The 11,741-nt window shown below is 46.7% G+C and overlaps 1 protein-coding gene across 6 annotated transcripts in view; it reads left to right on the top strand.

Moving 5' to 3' along the window:
- The first annotated feature begins 15 nt into the window (after nucleotides 1-15).
- The window catches only part of zc3h13 (zinc finger CCCH-type containing 13), a 28,093-nt gene continuing 16,367 nt past the window's right edge, over nucleotides 16-11,741 (top strand). For 2 of the 6 annotated variants that reach the window (XM_063212133.1, XM_063212130.1), the window contains exons 1-15: nucleotides 16-167; nucleotides 720-866; nucleotides 1,235-1,344; nucleotides 1,516-1,633; nucleotides 2,385-2,496; nucleotides 2,792-2,919; nucleotides 3,580-3,621; nucleotides 4,097-4,269; nucleotides 4,662-4,862; nucleotides 5,185-5,352; nucleotides 6,109-6,515; nucleotides 7,054-7,617; nucleotides 7,872-8,165; nucleotides 10,490-11,006; nucleotides 11,182-11,315. In XM_063212133.1, coding sequence (XP_063068203.1) covers nucleotides 729-866; nucleotides 1,235-1,344; nucleotides 1,516-1,633; nucleotides 2,385-2,496; nucleotides 2,792-2,919; nucleotides 3,580-3,621; nucleotides 4,097-4,269; nucleotides 4,662-4,862; nucleotides 5,185-5,352; nucleotides 6,109-6,515; nucleotides 7,054-7,617; nucleotides 7,872-8,165; nucleotides 10,490-11,006; nucleotides 11,182-11,315 — 3,106 coding nt within the window. In that variant the 5' untranslated portion in view covers nucleotides 16-167; nucleotides 720-728. The remainder of the gene's footprint in view (nucleotides 168-719; nucleotides 867-1,234; nucleotides 1,345-1,515; nucleotides 1,634-2,384; nucleotides 2,497-2,791; nucleotides 2,920-3,579; nucleotides 3,622-4,096; nucleotides 4,270-4,661; nucleotides 4,863-5,184; nucleotides 5,353-6,108; nucleotides 6,516-7,053; nucleotides 7,618-7,871; nucleotides 8,166-10,489; nucleotides 11,007-11,181; nucleotides 11,316-11,741) is intronic. The other 4 variants (XM_063212135.1, XM_063212132.1, XM_063212134.1 and 1 more) reach the window with 4 other exon arrangements.

Below are 11,741 nucleotides of genomic sequence, written 5' to 3'. Positions count from 1 at the left end.
GGTCTATGGCCTGGGGGTTAGCTGGCCAGAGTTTAGCACCTACGCTAACATCATGAAGGCGGGTCGGGTAACCCCGGTGATTAAAAGGCAAGACATTCACTTGTAATTTTGCAAGAGGGGTCTCCGTAGTTTGTGAAACTGGACACGACGCCTGATTAAGAATTTGGGTAAGAGCATGGTTCGAGAATAACCATGTGAAAGCAGCGACGAAAGCCATCCAATTCATTAGCAAATGTAGCTAACTAACATAGTTCATGTCACCTGCTTGGACTCTTTTCAGACGACAAGCACTGAACTAATTTTCAGTTGCATGGGGAGATGCTACCGAGTACTCAGCTGACACGGTGCTATTGTAAATATTTACTGTAATTATACCACGCATTGAGCATGACTACTGATTTTTGCCTGTGCTTTGCATTTGGAACTAGCTGTGGAGCCTAGCTAACTAGCTCTGGCTAATGTTGCAGTGATCCACTTCACAACTTGCACTGCAGCGTCAATGTTTTGCTAATCGGTGCCCGCTCTCTTGCTCGCCCCCCGACTGACAAACTTTGACAGACTTCTGTTTTTAGAAGTTGACCCGTGCTTGTGTGTTCAGGCGTCAGCAACATTTCATTCATTGCTCGAATGACCACGCCGTTGCTGGGTGCGCAGAAGGCAGACTTTGTGTACTGTCTATTGTGGACTAACACTTCCAACGTCTACTCTTTTCCACGTAGCCCTGCAGAATGTCCAAAATCAGGCGGAAAGTAACAGTGGAGAATTCGAAGACCATATCTGACAGCAGTGCGAGCACCACGACACCCTCGCGACGGCCAAGCGTGTTCGAAAGACTCGGCCCGAGCACGGGAGGGAATGCTGCTGAGGTGAGGCACCTTCCAAGTCTTGTAGTAATGAGTCAAATCAATAGAAAACAATACACAGCCTTGTTCTCTCACATGGAACCTGTCAAGTGCGGTGGTGGTTGTCTGGGAGTTGCTGATGAAATGGTTGTTGTGTTTGTTTCGATGTTTACAGCTGTACATGCAAAGAGGCAAGCACATTTTGTTGTAGTGTGTATATCTAATTTAATTGCCCATTTTAAGCCTAAGTCTGATTGAGGTGTCCTATTGGAGCAGGGGTGTGTTTTTGAGACATCCCCTTGGACTTTTGGGACACTGCATACATTTCTTTGTCCCATGTGTTTAACATCACTGATCTACTCTAACACACACTCTTGCTTTGTTTTATTCAGACACATTGCAGAAACTGGTTGAAGACTGGGAACTGCAGTTACGGCAATACCTGTCGCTATACACATGGAACTCAGCCACGAGGCAAAGGCTTCTCTGGAACGTTCAGCAGGTAAGACAATCACAGGTTTACCACGGCTTGTTGTACCGCTGCACTGTGTACAGTCAGATGCAGCCTCTCGTACATCGCACTCAGCAAGCGTTCAGCCTGCCTCATATGCAGTGCACGCTCTGCCTTTAAACTTTTTTTCTCCCCCTCTCGTCCCTGTTTCATGCAAACTAGGTCAGCAGAGAGGCCCACTGGGGATCTCCGGGAGAGGATGAAGAATAAGAGACAGGATGTTGATGCAGATGCCCAGAAAAGAGAACCAGAAGAGCCCACATCACCCACCACAACCAGAGTAAGACACATTCACTCATATCAACAGTAATGTGTGGCACTACAAGTAGTGAAAAGAGAAGATGTCAACCTTGGGTATAGGACATGCATAATAATGGTAGTGCGTGCAGCATCCCAAGCAGATACCAAAGCTTGATTCGTTTAAAAAAAAAGTCACAAAGGAAATGGTTCATGATGGAGATTTCAGTGGTGGCTTTGTCATCGGTCACATACTTTAAACATACATGCGTGAAACTAACTGCGTACAACTCAACCTCTGATTGTTGGAAACCGCTGTCGGTTTAAAAAAATTAGCTCACGTGGTTGGCTGCCAGTGTCTTGTCCCTCCTCAAAACATCGTGTTTACAAACATGGTGGACCCATGTATACACATCCTTTTAATCGCCATCTGCTGCAACATACTTGGTCATGTGATCAACAGAACACCATTGCCTAAAGCTGGAATGCCACCACATTCTAGCTGTTGGTAGGTATATAATAGCAGTCTTATAAGCAAGCATAGATCCATATGCCTTACAGCCACTGTAAAAATGTGGATTCATTTTTTTTAATACCTTTGTGAATTAATTTTCGTTAGACCTTCACAGACCTCCATTTTTGTACATACAGAGAGTGCTAACATGCACTAATAGGCTGTCCCATGCTAATGGAATTCTTTCTTGGGAGTTAATCAGAGGTTTGGGGTATCTTGTTGGTAGATCGGATGCCAGCATGACTTGAGGTCAATGATGCGTGTTGTGTTTTTTTGTCAGAAGCGCGACTCGTCCCGAGGACGACACCGGGAGAAGGAGGACATAAAGATCACTAAGGAGAGAACTCCAGCCAGTGAGGAGGAGACTGCCGACTGGGAGGCCAACCGCGAAGGTGAACATGAGACTCAAATAGTGTTCTTTTCAGTCCCACAGGGAACTGTGCTGGTGCCGCGCAGATTTTGAGGCAAATATGACTATGGCAATCACTTCAAGACTCTTCTTTTTCGTTATACAATTCGCTTTGCAAAATGAGAAGAAAGTGACAAGGCCACAATGCATGAATTTCATGAAGCAGTACAGCATCGACAGTAGGAATCTGACGATGTGCATTATTAGGCCTTTTATCAGTTTATTGTTTGCTGCTGGTCTTCAGCATATTTTGTTAACGGACACATTTGTCATTGCAGACTCTGATAACGGTGACTACGACTACGAGCTGTCGTTGGAGATGAAGAGGCAGAAGATCCAGCACGAGCTGATGAAGCTGGAGCAGGAGAACATGGACAAGAGGGAGGACATCGTCATCAAGAAGGAGGTACCCTTTTATTGTGGAAATTGTTTTTGCTTTTTATTATTATTTAGATTTTTATTTTTGTGTTTTTGCCTTTGGTTTGGGGTGGTTGTGGATTGTTATGTTTATGTAAAATAATAGAATTTCAATAAAGAAATGTTTGGGGGGGGGGGAGAAAAGGAGGTACCCCCACTAGTGCTGACTTGCTGAGCGTCATGTACTGAGATGTACAAGTGTACTGTGATGTACAAGTGCATCTTCTTACACTGCTCTAAATGAACCTTTTGCACCACCAGCCAAAATGGCTAGTAAAAGTAAACCTTACTAGCCAAAACACATACGTACTAACAGGTCAGGGTGGCTTGTTAGTTTTCTTTTCTACCAGCCAAAATGAATTTTCACTAGCAGTTGGCAGGTGTTGATTTAGAGCCCTGGTATCTTTTACTAGTGGGTGGGTGGGGGGTGGGGAAGAGTACCTGTGTATGTCATGTGGATCATGTTGGAGGTACAGGTGACCCTAAAACTGACCCTCATGTAATGCTGTTTGTGGTTATTATAGGTAGGTAAGTAAAGAGAACCAATTCGCATGTTACTGCACCATGGCTGTCAATCCTGGGGTCAGAAAGTGAAATGCATTATTTCCATGCCACACATTTTTACTGATGCTGTACAATCTTTTCTCAGCAGGATTCTTCCTCCAAGACCAGGACCGGTAGCACATCAAAGGTATGTATGCCTGTTTAAACTTAAAGGGGTATGCCACTATTTTGGGGCTGAATACGGTTAAAATCGTTGCCCTGGGTTTATAAAGGTGGTAAAGTGTATTAATTTTCATGTTAGGCTTTGTCTTGTTTTAAGGAGGGAGTAAATATCTAAGTTAGTGAGAGTCAATGAATCACACATGCTACTGTACAGTGATCCATTGACTTTCACTAGCTTAGCTACATACGGCCTCTTTTAACTTGTCTTAAAGCAAGACAACGCCTAACATGAAAAATGAGACACTTTACCACCTTTATAAACCCTGGCCAACAATTTTAATTGTATTAAGCCCCAAAATAGTGGCATAACCCTTTAATAGCTGCTTATAGGAACATAATGGGGATTGCTGAAGTATCCATTTTTAAATCGTCACATCCGATTTGCTCCAAAATGCTGAAGTCCTGTCGCGCCTGCTTGGTCTGTCTGTCTGTCTCTGTAGGGTTCTCCAGAACGTGGCAGCTCCAAAGGCTCCCCCTCATCCCGCAAGTCCAGCGGCTCCCCCAAGTACAAGGCCTCGGGGAAGGGCTCCGCCAAGAAGGAGAAGTCCTCGTCTTCATCTGTCATCTCCTCTCCGGTGTCGGACCAGGCCCGCGCTGAGGAGCCAGAGACACGGTGAGGGCTGCCAGAGTCCAGTTGAGCTGGCTGTTCACGGCCCGTTAGGATAATCGTGTCGACCCATTTACTGTACTAGATGTGAAGGAGAAGCATCCTCTTGACTTCTCCACGCAGACTGGAATCATAATGACAATTTCCAGACCTCAATGAGTCCAGCCATCTAATTAGAAAATATTGATGTAAGATGAGAGCTGATCGTTAACTCCTCTTAGTATTCAGAGCTTTGTTGTAGATATGTATTAGAACCACCCACCTCGTTTACAGTTTTGAACATTCCACAAATTCTATATGAAACGAATTGAATATCCAGAGTGCCAGAGAGAAGCGACATTTGCCAAGTATTTGGAAACTTTTATTTTATTGTTTATTACTTTTAATTGCTTGCTCAGGTTCTCCAAGGGAAGTCATGGTAAGAAGAAAGGTCCGCGCACCCCCAGCCCCCCTCCCCCTGCCCCAGTGGAGGTCCACCCGGTGGGCAAGAAGCACAAGGGCAAACACAAGAACAAGGAGAAGTCAGAGGACCGCGCCAAGGAGGGCAAGGACCGGGGCAGAGACACGGAGAAACACAAGGAGAAAAAGGAGAAACGAAGGTGAGGTACTTTAAAAACAAAGGGGAAGAAGAAGCAAAACTAATGTGTAGGGCCAGAGGTTGTGATCGGTTGTATTGATATCAGGCTAAACAATATCTTTGGGTCCTTTTGAAAGTGATTTTTAAGAAAATATATTGCAACAAGCTGAGCTAATCCGTATTCACTCAATTCTATCAGTTCAATCAGTTGTTTTATAATAGTTTTATTGCAGACTATCAAAATGATATCAAACTTAATACAGACTATCAAAATGTTATTCTATGGTGATGGTGTTGGAGTGAATGGATGTTAACTGTGTTTCTTTTAATGCTCATCGTTTTAGGGACCGGTCAGAGAGCTCTCACCAGGCCAAGAGGTCTGTGACGTCAGAGGAGCGGTCTGGCAGCGTCTCCTCCCCCTCCAGAGACTTGTCCCCGTTAGCCAGGAGGAAGTCCCCCTCCTCCCCTAAAGCCTCCAGCCAGAAAGCCCCCGCCTCCGCATCTCCACACCGGTGAGAAACACAGAGGAGTCTCCCTGTATCCCTCTCCCTTTTTAAATGTGATGTAATGTTTTTTTTCTCTATCTGTATTGGCCATGATATAGCCATAGCTGCTGAAATGGCAATAAATGTAAACCTGTGTCCCTCTCCCACTCCCCACACGGACCAAACTTAATTAATGCATTAATTCAATTATTTATATCATTGTTGATTTTTAATTTGAGGCGAATTCTATTACCTGTACTGGCCATGAAATAGCCACAGTTGCATATTTGGCCATACATGTAAACAAACAAACAAACCCACTCCCCACCTGCCGTATTGCATTACACTTCGCAGATCTTTTGCATTGCACCTTGCAGAGCTATTGCGTCGCAGTTTGCGGTTGTGTTGCATCATGCCTTGCAGAGCTATTACATTACACCTTGCAGACCTATTGCATTACATTTTACAGGCTGATTTCATTGAACTTCAGCAGACACGTTTCTCCAAAGCGTGTCTTGAGGATCCACAGAGTATAACATGCTTAAGAAATGTAGAGCATCCTTCATTACATGCTTCTGTTTTTCACATGTAATCTTTGAACACGGTGAAAGATGGCCTGGCCATGTTAGTTAAATTTACTCTACTACTCCACTAAAGCAACTGCTGTAGGGGGGGTTGACAAGCAGAAGTGTGTATACAACGTTTATAGTGCTGTCTTCTGATGACATTTTAAACATTTTCTTTTATTTTAATTTTCACTCTTATCCCTGATTGCCTCCTCAGGTCCCGTTCCTCACCTATCCGTCAGCAGCGCAGCCCGTCCCCCCCACCCCCCGGCCGACACCACTCCCCTTCCTCCCACTCCGTCTCTCGCTCCTCCCCCCAGAGACACAGCCCCTCCCCCACCCCCCACAGACGCAACCGCAGCCCCCCTTCCCCGTCGCCATCCTACTCCAGGAGCGACGCTCGCGCCCCTGCCGCCTCCTCGTCGTCACCACCACCGTCCTCATCCAACGCCAGGGGGTCTCGCTCGCCCCTCACTCCCCGTGGAGGCTCCTCTCCCCAGGGACAGCGGCGAGGGAGCCCCGGAGGCCGACGCCACTCCCAGGGCAGAGAGAGAGGAGGGCGAGCGGAGCGGGACAGGAGTCCTCAGCAGCAGGAGAGGCGGCATGACCGAGAGCGCAGAGATGGTAAAGATTTGAGCAACCTGAATGTTAATATTACAATAACTTGTCAAGTATTATACTTAACTAGAAACCTATTACGTAACTGTTCATACTATAACTTTACTGTTATAGTACCAGGCTCAAACTACATGACTCTTGGCCGCCCCCTTACAACAATTGGTGGAACGTTACCCCGCTGGACCATTGCAAGCGATTGATTAGCAACATTTCCTCGTCGTGACCGATGTTCTAAGATAGAATTTTACCGTTTCCAACAGCCGGCAATCGCAAATCGTAGTTATCAAACTCTGTATCGACTCGTCAAAATAGTTGTCAGTCATATGCAGCGGACACAAAATTGGGAGTCGTGTAATTTGAGCCTGTACATTATGACACAGGCGCAGAGATGCTGAAACGTTAACATGCCATGTTGGCAACATTCATCTTCTCAACAACGTTTTGAGTTGGCATGCCTGTATCACGAGACGGACGCTTTGTCAGCTTCATACACCTTTTCAAAGGACCGTTTCTCTGTAATCACGAATGTCTTGATTTCCGCCAGACTCCCGCGGCCGGCGTGAGAAGGAGGGCGGCAGCGGTGGCCGTGACGACCGAGATCGGGACTACGAGGCGGAGCAGAGCAGCTCCCGAGACGGCCGAGACGAACGCGAGTCCCGGGACAGCCGCGACCGCCGAGACGCCGCCGCCACCACCAGCAGCAGCACCAGAGACCGCAGAGACACCCGCGAAGAACGCCCCGCACACAGCCGACAAGACACCAAGGACTCCTCCTCCTCACGAGCAGACTCCTCCCGCAGCGAGACGCGCTCTGCACGAGATCCACCTCCCGAGAGGGAGAGGGAGAGGGAACGAGAGAGGGAGCGGGAGAGGGAGCGAGAGAGAGACAGGGATAGAGATCGAGAGAGGGAAAGGGAGAGAGAGCGGGAGCGTGAGCGCGGGGACAGGAAGGAGGATTCGGCTGCCCAGGAGGATCGTGGGAGTTTTGGGAAGGGTCACAGTAGCCGGGAGGAGGGAAGAGGAGAGGCTCGGGCGGAGGCGAGGACAGAGACGCGTGCAGAGAGGACGGGCCGAGGGAGAACGCGTGCAGCAGAGCCCTCGGAGAAAGGTGAGCACTCATGTGTGTCAACCTATGCCACATTTTTTTCTTTCTCCATCCAATTAACAATCTTTCACTGGGTGGAATAATTTACGTTGATTGTCTTTATCAATACATTAGTTAGATTAGTTAGTCAATCAAGATCACATAAACTGCAGATATGTAGCTAAGTTTTATTTTTTTCAGTAAAATGATATCCAGCACCTGTTTTTAGATGAAAGGGTGGGTTGTTATGGTGAGATCACGTACGTTGCATGTTGCAGGTTCTTCTCGGGGGTCACGAGCGTCTCCTAGCGACCGAGGCCATGACAGCTGGGAGTCGAGGAGCGGTGGGCGAGAGCGGAGTGCTGAGAGGGGCTCGGAGCGCGGCAGCGACAGCAAGACTAGCGAACGAGGAAACGATCGTTCCACGGACCGCTCCACAGATCGTGCCACCGATCGCTACGGAAACGAGCGGCAGAGGACAGGAGAGACGGCCCGAGACACCGCCCGGGACTCTTCATACGACCGCAGGAATGGACAGAATGAACGCGAACGCAGGGACAACCGGGACAGAGGTGAGACTCATTTCAGACCTGTTGCTGTATATTAAGTAGAACCACAAGTTTAAGTGGGGGAAAATGATTATGTGAGAGCCTCTTTCAACCTTGCTCTCAAGGCACTTATTACCAACCCAAAGGCCTCATGTACAAAACTTACTTGCGCACAAAAAAAGCTCTGTAAGTAACTTTCCACAAACATTTTCAGATGTACTAATACTGACTTAGCATGAAAAAATGCATGTGTACAAAATTTCATGTGAAATCAGACATCGGCAGGAAAACCTGTTTATGCATGGACTGATACATTTAAGATTTTCAGGCGCGGTAGGAAATCTACGGAAGTCTTTGTACATGAGGCCCCAGCTCTCACTGCTTATATTGGCAATATTTGGGTCAACCCAAACCGTCGTTACACAACTGACTTGCAACTTACTACACCAACAATGTCCACTTCAGGGGCACGGTGATCGTTGTAATAAAGTCAACCACGATCGTAGATTTGTCAATTAAATAATTTAGGGCGGAATTCTCCCGTCTCCACTTAAGTCGGTTTTACGCACGCATATTTTACGCGGTCTTATCTTGCGCGTATTCTCCCCTCTGGAACGTCGCCACACCCCTCGCGCTTAACTCAGAAAAACAGCGCGTAGCCCAACATAGGCGTGATATATGCTAAATGGGGGGATGAGTCTCCGCCAAGTTCATCAGTTGTGGCTACAAAGAAACTATGGCGCATGGATTTTCAGATCAACCGTGTGAAAACCTCGGCAGTCCATTGAGATCCAACACTGAACTTTAACTTTGAATTTAAAACCACGTGCCAAAAGTCCTCTTGCAAAAGCGTTTCAAAATCTAACCTCCGCTCCTTTTCACAAGCACAATGCAAGTATTGGAGGTGAGATATTGAGATGGAAACGCGATGTGTCCCATTCGCGGGAACTCAGCTGAGCGTTTTGGTGCGCAACAGGTTGATTGAAATAATAAACATGATTAAACGTTTTGTTAAAAATTGATTTTGGCGTGTTGCCTGGACAATTCCGGAAATCAAAAAGTGATTTAAAATGCTGATCATTCCCACATTTAAACAAACACATAGTAGGCCCATTTGCTGACTTTTAAAAGTGTTTCTCCGCTTCTCTGTACAGCAACGTGACATTAAAATAATTGGAAATATGTGGATCTCAGCTGTCCGTCAGCATATTACGCTTAGGCCACATGCATACTGAAGAATGAACAAGGAAATCGGTCGTCATGAAAAAACGGAGACTTTAGGCTATATTCTGTCGCAGACATGAGAATTAATTGGACATGGGCATGCAATGCCAAGCCAGGACTTAAACGCGCAGCTGATGGGGTGTAATAGAGACCAGAAGGGAAATGCCAAAGACATGCTCTGATATGTAGGCCTACCTTTTACGTTTAGCTGTAATGACATTCAGGAAATATTTTCTGCCCTACAAAAACAGATAGGACAACCTGCAGCCTACCTCAGTATGTGGTGGTTTTGTATGTTGGGCATCAGTTCAGAAAGTTTAATAGGTTACATGCACATATGCACGAGTTCCAATAAATCTGGAGGAGTTGAAATAAAAACCCTTTACTTAACGTCGTGGCTACAACATAGTAAAAATTGTGAAGGTTGTTTTTGAATAGGCATACTTTGGGTGGCTGTGAGGACGACTGGAACAGCGGTCTTTAGTCTGACGTGCCTTGTCAATTTAGCCTACTTTTGCATGGTGCAACCTGCAACAAGGTGTTTTTGGTTTTGGTTACCGTCCGTGGAGACATGATGATCCTCATACTGATTAATTAATTACCTGCTTTTGTTTGTAAGTTCACCGATATGAGAACATGCTCTGGGCAGGTGGTCATATTTTGTCACAATTAATGTAGGATGTTTATGTGGAACTGTGAATGAATTTCGATTTGGACTCATGCTGACCCTAAGGAACATCAACAAAGCATACCGTGTAACATGTTCAAAATGCGAGCCAAGCGAGCATCAAATGCAATATTACATTTTACCTCATAGTGGCGCTTGACCTTACTACAGCCCTTTGATGCGCGTAAAGGCAAACGCGCTTAAGTGCACGGGAGAATACGCTTAGGATTCATTTACATGCGAAACTCCCTGATTTTGGCCTGGTCCCACCCAAAGTGCGCAACTGGTAAAATCGCGCGTAAACCCCGCTTAATCACAGACTTGAGTAACCGCGGAGGCGCTGTTAAGCACTTTTTTTGACTTAAGCGGGTGGGAGAATTCCGCCCTTATTTACTGCAATGAATGATGCATGAAAAGTCTAATTCTATGGGCTGGATGTTTTTGTTTGTGTGACCAGACACGAGAGCATCTTCTCCCGCTGGTCGCCACCAGAGTCGCGGAGAAGAGCCGGAGCGTGATGATCGCAGGGACGAGCGCAGCAGGGGAACGGACAGAGGGGACGACCGCAGAGACGACCGGGCCCGGGAGAGAGAGAGGGAGCGCGAGAGGGAGAGAGAGAAGGAGAAAGACAAGGACAAAGGCAGAGATCGGGAACGGGAAGCGGAGCGCGAAAGAGAAAGAGTCAGAGAACGAGACCGGGAGAGGGAGAGGGAGAGAGAGCGAGAGAGGGAGCGCGAAGACCGAGAGAGGGAGAGGGAACGGGAAGAGCGAGAGAGGGAACGGGAGGAGAGGGAGAGGGAGAGAGAGCGTGAAAGGAAGGAGAGGGAACGGGAGAGGGAGCAAAGAGAGCGGGAACGACAGAGAGAGTGGGAGGAGAGGGAGAGGGAGAAGGGAAGAGAGGAGCGCAGAGACAGGAGGGAGGAACCCAGAGATGACCGCTCTGTCAGAGACTCTCACGAGGAGCGCAAACCCAGGTAAGGAGGAGGTCTGGAAGTTCTTTTTCTTGCCAAATATTTCCCACATTTGTCATTTTAAAAAATGTGTTGTATTGGTTGTATTACGGTAATCACCTCTACCTCTGTATGGAAAAAATAAACACTTCTTGAACCTGCCAGGAGGTAAGCATTTTCATGTTTTTGTGTTTAACAGTCGGAAGAGGCACAGGGTAACCGAAAACACCCCCAGCCCTCGCCCATCTCCAAAGCGTGCCCGGGAAGCTAGTCCAGCTGACAGTGATGGCTACAACAGCGCTGAAGAGAAAGGTCTGTGTGTTCCTCAAACAGGTAACACAAGGGGGTTCAACTGGGGGGGTATACTAAAAACATGGTTAAGTAATAAATCAGGCATTGTTAACCTACAGAAAGTGGTAAACCTGTTACAGTTTTTCTCGATTGCTTACACACAATTTCTGATACTTCACACACAATTCTCGGAACATCTCACCCATTTCCCAACTCTCCTAACCAAGGTCACTGAACACTGAAATGTGAGTGTAAAGAAGGAATTGTGCTTAGTGTTCAAACACACTCTTTTCAGACCACTACACACAATTCTCTGAATTACACACAATTTTCATGAAGAAAAACCCTGGTTGTCGCATTGAACACACTGCCATTCAAAATACTAAAATCAATTACCATACTATATTCACTTCCTCATCACATGGGCAAACTCTCTTCATACCGGTTTACAATCTGAAATCATCACCC

The sequence above is a fragment of the Engraulis encrasicolus genome, chromosome 12 (genome assembly GCF_034702125.1).
Source record: "Engraulis encrasicolus isolate BLACKSEA-1 chromosome 12, IST_EnEncr_1.0, whole genome shotgun sequence".
Classification (NCBI taxonomy): domain Eukaryota; kingdom Metazoa; phylum Chordata; class Actinopteri; order Clupeiformes; family Engraulidae; genus Engraulis; species Engraulis encrasicolus.
Note: the sequence above shows the minus strand (reverse complement) of the source record. Positions and strands in the feature narration are given on the sequence as shown.